Source organism: Nycticebus coucang, chromosome 11 (genome assembly GCF_027406575.1).
Source record: "Nycticebus coucang isolate mNycCou1 chromosome 11, mNycCou1.pri, whole genome shotgun sequence".
NCBI classification, from domain to species: Eukaryota; Metazoa; Chordata; class Mammalia; order Primates; family Lorisidae; genus Nycticebus; species Nycticebus coucang.
In genome coordinates, this window is record NC_069790.1 from 120,031,691 (window position 1) to 120,044,405 (window position 12,715).

Genomic DNA, 12,715 nt, shown 5'->3' on the forward strand with positions numbered 1-12,715 from the left:
ATACCACATGGCCTCTGCTGCTGGGGAAATCTTGAGTCTAAGCATTTGGCCCTGGTTTTCCCGTTGGTGTTTGCAAAGTCTTCCACAAGGGACTTGTTGGCCTCCCTCTCTAATATGGGCTCAGTGGTTGCATATTATTTTCCTTTTTACTTGTTTCTTTAGTAATCAAGGTCATCAGTAACCTGAAAGTCTCTGGCTGTGAGGGCAGCAGTAGAGGATGGTGTAGGGCAGAGGTGTGGACTTACATGGTGATAGCAGAGATGAGCTGGAATTTGTGGGTGAGGGTGGTGGTGTTGAAGACAAAGCAAGTGTGGGTGAAGGCATAGGAAGGAACAGTAGGGCAGACAATACAGGCCTCATTTTATCTGGAATGGAGAGCTGACTCTCCCAGATATGACTCTATATCCCACCACCATTACCACCAGCTCTCCATCCACAAAAACCTGTTTCCTTTTTTTCTTGGAGATGGAAATAAAGAAAAACTTCCAAACCTCTTCAATTTGTTTGATTTATCCTTGAGTTGAGAAGATCTCCAGAACTTACTCATCTTATTTACACATTCACCTGTGAGTGTATAAGCCTCCCTGGAAGTAGACTTAGAGGAGACCCTCAAGAGCCTGGGAACTGAGCCTCTAGTTACACTCTCCTTGGACTTGCAGAGTCATCTGCATTCTAGCTTCTGAGAGGTCTGACTGGGGATGCATGAGGAGACGCCCCCTGCCAGTGCAGATGGAAGGTTCCACACTGCTATGTTCTCTCTTATGATCACCCACTAGAATGGGCGTTACTCTGCAGAGTTTTGCGGGCAGGGATGACAAAGAGTAACATCTGTGTTTGTTGGGCATATTAAGCAGAGGAACAAGCATCTACAAATACCAACTTCATTGCACACAACATGGTCATCCATTAAGCCCAGGTGCACAGTACTGAGGCTCTGCTCCCTTTTGGTCTCATAGGGAATGTGGGGAATGGGAAGCCAAATGCTCCTCATCTGGTTTTTAAAACTTTTTTTTTTTTTTTATTGTTGGGGATTCATTGAGGGTACAATAAGCCAGGTTACACTGATTGCAATTGTTAGGTAAAGTCCCTCTTGCAATCATGTGGTTTTTAAAAATTTTATTTAATGTAAGTTTAACACGATTACATCGTGTACATTTGTTAGGTAAGGTACAAGTTGAAAGGCAGCCTGAGGTGAGTGCAACAGTGGTGATTTTGCTCCTGCAAGGGGAGAGCCTCTGGCTGGGTTTTTGGTCCCTGGGCCCAGTGGTGGAGAGCAGGGAAGGTTTGGTAAGGGGTGGGTGCTTGCAGACTCACCAGTTGGCTGGTTAGGATCAGGTGAGGGCAGGGAGTCTGTGAGCTCAGACGCAGAACTCTAGGAGCCGCAGTCACATCAATAGTGCATTGATGGGTCAGGGTCACGCTTACAAGGTCAGCTGGGTCTGACCTCAGGAAAGCCCTCACGCCGGCCCCTCCAGAACAGCTGGTAGAGCAGGAGCGCGCCCCCCAGAAGGAGGAGCACGCGCATCCACCAGCCGCTCCCGTGGGACTTGTGCCACTTGTGCCACTCCCACAGCCGGGCCAGCAGCCAGGACCCCTGGGCCCCGCGTATGCGGGCTGCCACCCTCTCCGCCACCCTCCGGAGCCGCTCCTCCGGGTAGGCCCAGTGCAGGGCCTGCGCCAGGCAGTACACATCGTTGGTGTAGTGCGTGCCCCCGTTCTCCCTGACCAGGGTCCCCACCAGCCCCAGCAGCTCCTCTACCTGGGCCTCCTGCTCCTGGCCACTGGCTCGGTTGTCAAAGGCACAGACTCGGCCCCCACACTTGGCCACCAGCTCCTGCAGGGCGCGGTTCTCCGTGCCATGCACATAATCCTGCAGGGAGCCGCGGGCCAGGTCCTCCTTCCTGGTGAAGATGATGACCATGCGCTCCAGGACGCCCTCCCCAAACATCACCCTCACAGTCCTCACCGCCTGCTGGTCCTGGGCGGTGAACCTGCCCAGCTGGGTCACCAGCAGCAGCGCGTGGGGCCCCGGGGCGGAGAGCAGGTAGCAGCGACCTCTCTCCTCGCACTCGGGCTCTGCCTCGGGGATTTCACAACTGAAAATGTCCGGAGTGTCTATGATTTCTACCCGCCGGTTTTCCCAACACCGGACCCCAACTGCGCAGGCTTTGGTCACAGACGTGGCTCCGAGCCTGGAGAGGAAGCGCCGCTGGCCCAGGATGCTGTTCCCGGTGGCGCTCTTGCCCGCTCCAGTCTTCCCCACCAGGATGAGCCTCAGCGTGGGCTCCTGCAGGGCCCGGCTGTTCTCTGCTGAACCTGTTAGACAAATTATTTGTAAGCTTCCAAATCGTAACCGGAGGTATCCTGAGTAAACGGATCTCCCAGATGCCTTTTGAACAAAGAATGGTGGCTTCAACCTTTGCTTTTGAACCGACTTTTATGTGGTGATCTGAGCAGAGACTGAACTCCTGGGTGATCCTTACCCATCTGTTCCTTTCCTCTTTGGCTTCACCACATGTACCTGTAGCTACCTCACCACCCGGTGAACTTGTCTCTAGAGGCCATTTCTTTAGCTGACACTAGCTCCCTCTGGCCCTCTGCACACGTCCAGGCTATGTAGGGCCTTCATCTCCCCCTGCATTCTCATGGGTCTTTCCATACCCGACCCCTGTGGTGGGCTCTCTAACACATGTCCGTCCCTGGAAGAAGGGATGGTGGTTACTGGGTGGGATCTGGAGTCAGAAGCCTTGAGATTAAAGCATTGCCTTTCTGCTGGTTAATTGGGTAGCTGTGGGGAAGTTGTTTAATCTCTTTGAGACTTAATTTTCCTCTTCTGTAAGATGGGAATAATGACATTGGTTGGTCTTCAGAGGGTTATTGAGAGGGTTAGAGCTAATCCACCCAAGTGCTGAGCAGAGTAGCTGGCATTTAGTATGTGTTCAGTGACTCTGAGTCATACCTTTGAGGGGGCTGGGAATAAGAGGTCATCATGTCAGCTGGAGTGGCAGATAAAGAGCATTATTCTGGGGTGAGGGCTTCCTGATTAAAATTCAAATCTTGGTGGCATTTCTGGGTCCCAATACATGATTCTGTGCCAACCCTTGGGTGGTTGAACTGACATTAGATGATGGTTTACAGGTCACTCTAGTATACAGAGTCCAAGATGATGAGGCAAAGTCTTGGTTTTTACTTCTCTGAGACCAGCTCCTTCCTGAAAACTTTATGCTTTCTGGGCCAGGGCAAGCATTTCTCTCTGCAGGTATTTGGGGACGTAAAAGTCTGAAGTCATGTAGTACAGTGGCAGCCAGAATGGAATCTGTATTCCATCCTAGAGACCAAAGCCTAACACTTTGTTCCTAACCAGCTGGATGACGCCAGCCTCAGCTGTCATCCTTGTAATTGTATTCAGGGGCAGGGGAGATTGCAAGGCCAGTGCTCCTGAATTGTCTTAGTCTCATTCAAAAGTCACTAATTGGCTTTAGAGTCTGATTCTTATTAGGAGAGAGGAAGTTTCAGGGTCTTAGGAACTGCCCACACCTGGAAGGCAGGACATCTGAGTTGTGGCATCTGTCCTACTACTGAAGTCCATGAAGAAGGCCGTCTCTGAATTTCACTTTTGCCACCTTTTAAATGAAGGGGATTTGATTTTGATGGTCCCATGGTGTTCTCCAAATCTAACCTTCTACAATTTTCTGGTTGCATCATTTCTCTTGGTAAATTTCATTATTACTACTATGAACAAATTCATTCTAAGAATTTGTTTTTTTTCCAGAAGTGAATTTTAACCTTATTTTACTACTGGTTTTAATTTCTTTATTCTAAAGACATTGGGGTTACAAAAATGCTCACAAGAGGCTTCAAGTTTTGCTATAAAATTGTTACTTTAAAAAAGATACAGAGAAAACACGTAAAATATTAAAATTTAAGAAAACTACAAGGTAAGTACATAAGTGTTTGGCATATTATTTTAAGATATTTTTCTACTTATTTTACTACTGAGGTGAGAACAACCTTAACAGGAAACTGAATTTAGTTTCAAGCATTGAGAATGCCAAGAATTAAAACTAACAAGAGGTTTGTAATTGCTTTGATGTTGGTGTCCTCCTGAGACCTGGGAAAGGTAGTCCAGTTTTTCTCTTGGCTTCTTCTTTCCACATCTCAGAATGAAAGTGATGGCCCTCTTTAACCAAGGCAGCACATTTCCGAAGATGGCAGCCAGACACAGGGTACATGGGTTCATTTCTGTTGCAGAATCTAACCACAGCCCCAAATTACCTATCCTGGTGCCATACAACATTTTCATGTCAGTATTTTGTGGGATATGGTGAAAGTTGTTCTTACCTCATGTCATTCATAATATTCTGTTGCACAGCACTGTATCATTCATGGGTAACTATTTCTGGCCTGATCTAACTTCTGCCATCCTCAATTTCCTCATATTAAAAGTGGAGAGAATGATAACTGGTCAACCTACCTTAAAAGTTCCTCTGACGATTAAGTGGGACATTGCATGTGGAGCATGTCATAGACTCAACTACTCATCATGACTCTGAGCCATAAGCTGTTCTTTAGTGCTGGGCTCCTGAGCAGGTGAGTCCGCTCATCATTACAAGAATTTCATTCCTCACAAAACTGGAAGGAGGGCACAGACATTTCTTTTTTTGGGGGGTGAGGTGAGAAATAAATGATTAAGGTTTATTCCAAGCCCCACCCATTTCCTGTCTATTCTGAAAGTCATCTCTCTTCCACTAAATACCCTCATTCTGGTCTGACTCTCATCACTCTGCTCTTACACCACCCATGCAAGTTTGTCATTGAAAGGAAATGACTGGTGTGAATCCTCATTCCTCTTTCCTTCTGTGACTTGGATCTTTGTAAAATCCAACAGCAGAACCAATGTCAGAGAGGCACTCCCATTCTCAGTCTGTCTCCACTGCCCATCTTCTGTCCCTGAGTCTCCCTTCTCTGTCTCTCTTTCCCTCCCTCACTTCTCTCTATTGAACCTCCTGCCTAATAATGTTTTAACTCTTAATGATATTTTCTAGCACATTCTTTGGAAAACCATATTCACACAATCTTCTATACTCTGACCCACTGACTGAGGAGAAGGTTAGGGCCTCAATTATTATGCTCAGTTCCCAAGGCCCAGAGCAGTCAATGGGCTTTCCCAATATCTCACAGTAGATCAGGGCAGAGATGGTGCCAAGGCTTTTGCTGTGATATTTTGGTGGTCACAACCCCTCTATCATTTGGAGGCTAGCTAAAACAATTTTCTCCTAAAGGAAGGATGTCTGAACATTAGCTTTGAATCAAATCTGTACCCAATCCAGACACAAACATATAGGGGCAAGTGTGTTCTTCAGACACATGTTCTTACCGCAAATAAGCTCCTCATCTCTTCCAGTCTTCTCTTGATGTCCCATGCTCACCTGGAATAGTCATAGAATGGCTCATTGTCATAATTATTTGTCACAGAGATAATGTTGAGGATAACAGTGAAAAGAGATTGTCCCTGCCTTCAGGGATTTTCAAATCTAGTTGTGGGTTGTGTGTGTGTTTATGGGAGTTGGGATGAGTTGGGGTGGGTAAAGAAGGCAAGTGAATTAAGTAAGAAGTTCAACTTTAGAAACAATGTCAGGTAACTTTGAATATGAGAATATTTTTCTCAGTGATTTAGGGACCTGCCTTAGTGGGAACTGGTTTAGGAAACAAATGAGAAGACATTGGTTAAATCTCAGGTTTCTCTGGCTCACGAATGCGCTTCATAAACTGACCCAAGAGCTCTCAGCTCTCCTCTCACAAAGTCAGCTGTTTCTATTTGCTTGCCTGGATATGACCTTTGTCCTGGAGAGACTGGGACACTGTTCTTGCCCCCTCCAAATCTGAGGCTTTTCCCCAAATAGAGTGATTATGCCAATTTCAAACATTATTTAATATAGTTAAACCTCTGTGATCCAGTTTGCCTAATCACAAAAGCACTTGAATACAGCTCCCCTGGTCATGACTATTGATCCTCTTCTGTCTTTTGGTCTGCGCCTCACCATCCACATCAAACTGCACATCTTCCCATCTCCCATCCTGGCCACTCCAGGTACCTGTGTTCTCTCCTGCAACACCATACAGTGGGGAAGAGCACAGAGGGAGGCTGAATAACTGTCTCTGATGAGGGACCTGAAGAGCAGGTTTGCCTTGTATTCAGTCCAAGGCTGTTTCTGTAGGAACTTCCTCTACCCAGTCCCCTAAAGCCTTCAGTAAAGTTCACCCCACTGGCCTTACATGATTAATTATTTTGCATGTAGAAATCACCATAACAAACGCAGGAGCAGAAATGAACAGACAGCTGCAAGATTCAGAGCAGAGAACAAGGGTTTAACCAAAGCAAGACATCCTTGTCTCAGATGAAAATGAGAGTGTGCTGGGGAATCCGTGGAACTCTGGGCAGGCCACTGGTACTTTCCATATAGTTTGGACTGGGAGTCCCTTCCCCAGGGGCTCCAAGTGCAGCCTCCCCAGGGATCTGCCCTGGGAACTGGTTTCTTTAGCCTCCCCCTTTGTCATACAGATCAAAAAATTCAGATGGGTCAGCATAAAGATGGGTCCTGGGGTGCTAGGACTGGGGAGGCCTTTAAGAGTACATGTAGGACAAGAGTTTTAAGACCATGTTCATGACCTTAGACATCTCCTGAAAGACCCCTTTGTGGACAGTGCTAAGGAGGTGGAGGATGGGAGGATTCAGCTCAGGTATACACATATACAAAATTTTCACTTTTTAACTTGTTCTGAAGTTAGAATTGCTTCTACATCCTCAGACATATCTTTCACCTTTGCTGGATTTACATTTGGGGACTGTTTACTGCCTTTTATGGTGTATTTTGTTTCCTTCAATAGTTCTAACACTTCGCTGATTTGGGGAGAAAGAGAAACGGTTTAGTCCCAAGTAAGAATGTGTGTGCTCTGGAGCTGGCAAAGATACTAGCTCTTCTTCCAAATTTACTCCATCTGAAACTCATAATGTCCTTAAAATCCTGGAAGTGTGTAGTTATTCCGTCTCCAAGCAGAAAACAGGTAGTTGCCCAGAGAGCTTTGTTAGGACAATACCTTCAGGCACTGAATCGTCCTGCAGCCTTTGGTTCTCATCCCTCACAGGCTTTCAGGCTCAGACTCACCCTTCCTGGTGACAGGCTCTGAATTTGGCCCTGAGAAGTCCGAACCTGCTGCTTTTTCTTCAGTTGTGAGGGCAGATGGCTTAGCACACAGAGGAAGTCGCTGAGCCACGCTGACTGGTGACTGCAGAGCTCAGGAAACTAAGAGAGGGCAGTAATATTGACTTAAAGAGACAGAAGCACTCATCTGGGAGGTGGTGGACACCTAGGTTTTCACTACAAAACCCACCCATGCTTTGGACTAAGCTAAAGTCATATAGTTGGAATCATATAGACATAGCCTTATCACTACCAAGATTCACTTAGTGATAAGCATTTAAGTTTCTTCCATGTATGAGAGGTATGACTATCAACTTCTCAAACTCATCCTAGAAAAAGTGCTACATACCCACTACTGAATATCATTACAGTCACTTTCTTTTTTTTTTTTTGGCCGGGGCTGGGTTTGAACCCACCACCTCTGGCATATGGGACCAGTGCCCTACTCCTTGAGCCACAGGCGCTGCCCTACAGTCACTTTCAATGTACTCCCCTTGGGAAGCTATGCACAGACATCAGTGCCTAGTCCACCCTTCAAAGTAATTTTGGAACTCTTTTTCTGGCATGGCCATCGAAGCTTTCATCGTATTACTCTTGGTATGCTGAATGTCATCAAAATGTCTTCCTTTCAATATTTTCTTTTTCGGGTAAATAAAAAAGTCATTGGCGGCCAGATTACATGACTACGGAGGGTGTTCCAATACAGTTTTTGTTTACTGGCTAGAATCTCCCTCACAGACAGCGCCATGTGAGCTGGTGCCTTGTTGTGATGAAAGAGCTGTGAGTTATTGGCCAAAATTCTCTATTAAGATTTTCCTTTTTTTTTTTGTAGAGACAGAGTCTCACTTTAGGGCCCTCGGTAGAGTGCCGTGGCCTCACACAGCTCACAGCAACCTCCAACTCCTGGGCCTAAGCGATTCTCTTGCCTCAGCCTCCCGAGCAGCTGGGACTACAGGCGCCCGCCACAACGCCTGGCTATTTTTTGGTTGCAGTTTGGCCGGGGCCGGGTTTGAACCCGCCACCCTCGGTATATGGGGCCGGCACCTTACCGACTGAGCCACAGGCGCCACCCATAAACTTTCAGATTTTCTTCCAAAGTGGATTTTTCATTTTGCATTTCCACCAGTACTTAATGAGTGTTAAGTAATTAATGAGGCTTCACATCCTCACCAGTATTTGACGTTATTGGTTTTCTAGATTTTGGTTATTCTAATAGGTTTATAGTGGTATGTTGTTGTTTTAGATTGTATTTACTCAATAACATAGGTGGATTGTATTTTCATATGTATATTTTGATATCTATATAAAATATACTTATGTATATACCTCTTTGGTGAGGTGTCTGTGAATTTTAAGAATTCTTTGTATATTTTGGGTAACAGTCCTTTATCAGATATGTCATTTGCAAGTATTTTCTCCTGGTCTGTGGATTGTATTTTCATTCCCTTATAGTGAGTTTCACAGAGCAGAAACTTTGTTTTTTTTGCAGTTTTTTGGCCAGAGCTGGATTTGAACCCACCACCTCTGGCATATGGGGCTGGCGCCCTAACTCTTTGAGCCACAGGTGCCGCCCCAGAGCAGAAACTTTTAATATTAATCAAGTTCAGTTTGTCAACTTTCTTTCACAGATCGTGCCTTTTGTGTAGTATTTAAAAAGTCATTGTAAAACCTAGATTTTCTCCTATGTTATCTTATAGAAGTTTCATAGTTTTGCATTGAAATTTAGGTCTGTGATTTTTTTTCTGAGTTAATTTTTATGAAAGGGAATAAAGCTATATCTAGACTCTTCCTTCTTCCCCTCCCTCCCTCCCTCCCTTCCTTCCTTCCTTCCTTTCATGTGGAGGTCCAACTATTCCAGGACCATTTATTGAAAAGACCATTTTTTCTTCATTGTATTGTTTTTGCTCTTTTGTCAAAGATCAGTTGACTATATTTATGTGGGTCTGTATCTGAGTTTTCTCTTCCATTACATTGATCTAGTTATCTATTCTTTCACCAATACCACACTGTATTGACTACTTATGGCTTTGTAGTAAGTTTTGAAGTTGGATAATATTAGTCCCCCAACTTTCATCTTCTTCAATATTGTGTTGGCTATTCTGGGCCTTTTGCTTCTCCATATAAACTATAGAACCAGTTTTTAATAATCACAAAATAACTTGCTTGGACTTTGATTGGGATTGCACTAAATCTATAGATCAAGTTGGGAATAACTGACATATTGACACTATTGAGTCTTGCCTGTTGTATTTGCCCTTTTCTGTTATAGGGGTGTTGAATCTCTTTCTAGTCACATATTTCTTCTTATAGTTCCATCAGTTTTTGCCTCACATATTTTAATTCTCTGTTTTTAGGTACAAACATGTTAAGAATTGTTATGTCTTCTTGGAGAATTTACTTCTATATCATTGTGTAATATTCTTCTTTACCCCTGATACCTTTGAAATCTACTATGTCTGAAATTAATGTGGTCATTCCTGTTTTCTTTTAATTAGTATTATCATGGCATCTATTTCTCCATTTATGTTGAATCCATATGTATCTTTATGTTAAAAGTGGGTTTCTGGTAGATAGTTGGGTCTTTTTTTAAAAAAATACTCTGACTATCTTTTAATTGATACATTTATATCATTGATAGTCAAAGTAATTATCAATATATTTGGATTATATCTATCATATTTGTTATTGTTTTGTGTTTGTTGCTCTTGTTATTTGTTTCTATTTTTGTCTTCCACTCTTTTTCTACCTTTTGTGGTTTTATTGGACATTGTATATGACTTTATTTTTCTCCTTTCTTACCATATTAGTTATACTTAAAATTTTTTTTTGCCCAATCTACCTTTACAACTAATCAAAACCCACTATATATAAGTATAAACATAAGTATGCATAACTGAATACATTGTTGCTATTATTTGGTATAATTATTATGAACAGACTGTTTTCTGTTAGGTCAGTTCAGAATAAGAAAAATAAAAGTTTTTATTTTGTACTCACTTATTCCTTTTATTATGTAGATCCAAATTTCTGACATATTTTATTTTCCTTCTCTTCTCTAAAGAACTTCTTTTTAACACTTCTCGCAAGGTAGGTCTGTTTGCACCAAATTACCTTAATTTTTTTTTTTGTCTGAGAATAATTTTTCATGATACAGTATTTTAGGTTGGTAGATTTTTCTTCTAAACACTATAAATATTTCACTCCATGATCTTCGTGTTTGCATGGTTTCTGAGGAGAAGTTAGATGTAATTTTTATCTTTGCTATTGATAAGGACAGTGTTTTTTTCCTCTGTTTTCTTTTAGGATATTTTATTTATGTTTGATTTTCTATATTTTGAGTATGATGTGCCTAGGTGTAGAATTTTTAGTTAAATTTTTTTTTTTTCATTTATCCAACTTGGTGTTATCTGAGCTTTCTGGATCTGTGGTTTGTGACTGACATTAATTTGTGAAGTCAGTGATTATTGTTTCAAATATTTCTTCTGTTCCTTTCTCTCTTTGTTCTTCTGCTATTCCCATGATAAGTATTTTACATTTTTTGTAGTTGTCTCACATTTTTAAGATATTCTGTTCTGGGCAGCGCCTGTGGCTCAGTCGGTAGGGCGCCGGCCCCATATACCGAGGGTGGCGGGTTCAAACCCAGCCCTGGCCAGACTGCAACCAAAAAATAGCCGGGCATTGTGGCGGGCGCCTGTGGTCCCAGCTGCTCGGGAGGCTGAGGCAAGAGAATCGCTTAAGCCCAGGAGTTGGAGGTTGCTGTGAGCTGTGTGAGGCCACGGCACTCTACCGAGGGCCATAAAGTGAGACTCTGTCTCTACAAAAAAAAAAAAAAAAAAAAAAAAAATATTCTGTTCTTTTTTGGTTTTTATTCTCTTTTATTCTCTTTGCTTTCAGTTTTTGAGGTCTTTGCTTTTCAGTTTTTGAGCTCTCCAAGCTCAGAGATGTTTGTCTTGTCCAGTCCATCAATAAGCCCAATAAGAGCCTCTTCAATTCTGTTGAAGCTTATCTTTAGCTTATCTTTTTTGTTCTTTCTTTGGGTTTCCATTTCTCTGCTTACATTATGTATTTGTTCTTTCATGTTGTCTACTTTTTCCCTTAGAGTTCTCAGCTTGTTAATCATAGGTGTTTTAATTTCCTTGCCCCATAATTTTAACATCCCTGCCATGTTTGGCACTGATGCTTGCTCTGTCTCTTCAAACTGTGTTCTTCTGTTTAGTATGCTTTGTTACTTTTCTTGGCAGCTGGAACGATGTATTGGTGAAAGTGAATTGTATTGGTAATTTCTTGCCAATGTGCTTGTTTTTTAGTAATGTGGTGGCAAGACATGGAGGGAAGGGAATGTGGTGGTAAGACATGGAGGGAAGGGAAGCATAGTACAGTCCTATGATTAAGTTCCAGCCTTTTGTTGAGCCTGTGCCTGGGAATTGTGGATTTCCTAAGTGTTCCTCAGATTTTCTGTCCCTTCTCACATGAGACATGATGGCTAAAGCTGGCTGGGTTGGTCAGTTTAGCTTTGATAAACCCCTAGCAGATTAAGCTCTGGTTAACTAGTATGTCCTGAGAGAAGACTTGGTTAAGAAGAACAGAATGCTCTGGGGCATTTAAAAATGCATACTTTCACTTTCTTTTGCCAGAAGTACTAGGGGAATTTTCCTTGATATTTACTGTGAAAATCAGGTTGAGCTCCTGCAGATGAAACTCACAAAAGTCATGGGGCCCCTTTGACTAGATCCCTTGGAGTTTTCACCTCTGAGCCTTGTCTACATCTCTAGCCTCCAGCAATTTGTTAGTCACAGTTCAGGCTTTCTCACCTCTATGTGGGTTTCTGCAGAGGTTTCTGCTCCATTATTGCAATTCTCGTATTTGCCTATCTGTCTCTCCAATTGGGGGGTAGTGCTCTGTGACATCACTTTTCTTATGGACCTTCAAAGATAGTTGATCTTGCTGTTTGTTTAGCTTTTTACTTGTTAGAATGGAGTGGTGACTTCCAGACTTCTTACCTGTGAAACTAGAAACAGGCAATCTGATCTCCACTTTGTTTTTGAACGGTGTCTTGGAAGACTGGTTCAAGTAATAACTGATGCGATTATTGTCTCCATTCAGCCCTTCTGAAGTAGGAGCCTCAACTGGTCTTACTGTTAAATATCTTTTTTTTTTTTTGTACTGTTAAATATCTTTTGTAACAGATATTGTGACTGTCTCTCTAATAGCATCTTGCTTTTCCCCATTACCATCTATTCCCATTACTTTTCACTTCAAGCACCTTAAATTTTCTGTTCAATGGCTTTCTCTCTACAGAATAATGCTTGACAAACAAATGGTGAAAGGCTGGAAGTCCCAGGCAAATAATTCCCCTGGGAGTATCCCTCAATCATTGACAGTCATGGATTAATAGGTAAATAACCTTGCTTCTTTGCCTACCAAGTATAACAAGTCTGAGGCATACTCTAAATCATTTCTGAGGGTTGCCAACTAGCCTGAGTCCTCATTGCCCACCAATAACTTGCTCAGGC

The 12,715-nt window shown here is 43.0% G+C and overlaps 2 protein-coding genes across 3 annotated transcripts in view; one reads left to right on the forward strand and one right to left on the reverse strand.

The window, feature by feature from the left end:
* Positions 1 to 12,715, forward strand: part of LOC128598602 (GTPase IMAP family member 4-like) — a 105,682-nt gene that overhangs the window by 48,153 nt on the left and 44,814 nt on the right. The gene's annotated exons all lie outside the window — the stretch shown is intronic.
* On the reverse strand, positions 1,204 to 7,244 carry LOC128598605 (GTPase IMAP family member 1-like). Of its 2 annotated transcripts, none has more exons than XM_053609193.1 (3): positions 7,167 to 7,244; positions 5,378 to 5,429; positions 1,204 to 2,316 (listed from the first exon to the last, which is right to left on the reverse strand). In XM_053609193.1, the coding sequence occupies exons 2-3, from the start codon at positions 5,421 to 5,423 to the stop codon at positions 1,430 to 1,432; spliced, it is 933 nt and encodes a 310-aa protein (XP_053465168.1). In that variant the 5' UTR covers positions 5,424 to 5,429; positions 7,167 to 7,244; the 3' UTR covers positions 1,204 to 1,429. The 2 variants fall into 2 exon arrangements, with proteins under 2 accessions (XP_053465168.1, XP_053465167.1); XM_053609192.1 differs by having other exon boundaries at positions 7,099 to 7,222.

Coding starts and splice junctions, on each gene's coding strand:
- LOC128598605 (XM_053609192.1), bottom strand. CDS start 7,137: ATGAGAACCAAAGGCTGCAGGACGATTCAGTGCCTGAAG. Junction 5,430..7,098: donor GGACGATTCAGTGCCTGAAG/GTATTGTCCTAA, acceptor TGACTATTCCAG/GTGAGCATGGGACATCAAGA. Junction 2,317..5,377: donor AGATGAGGAGCTTATTTGCG/GTAAGAACATGT, acceptor TTTGTCTAACAG/GTTCAGCAGAGAACAGCCGG.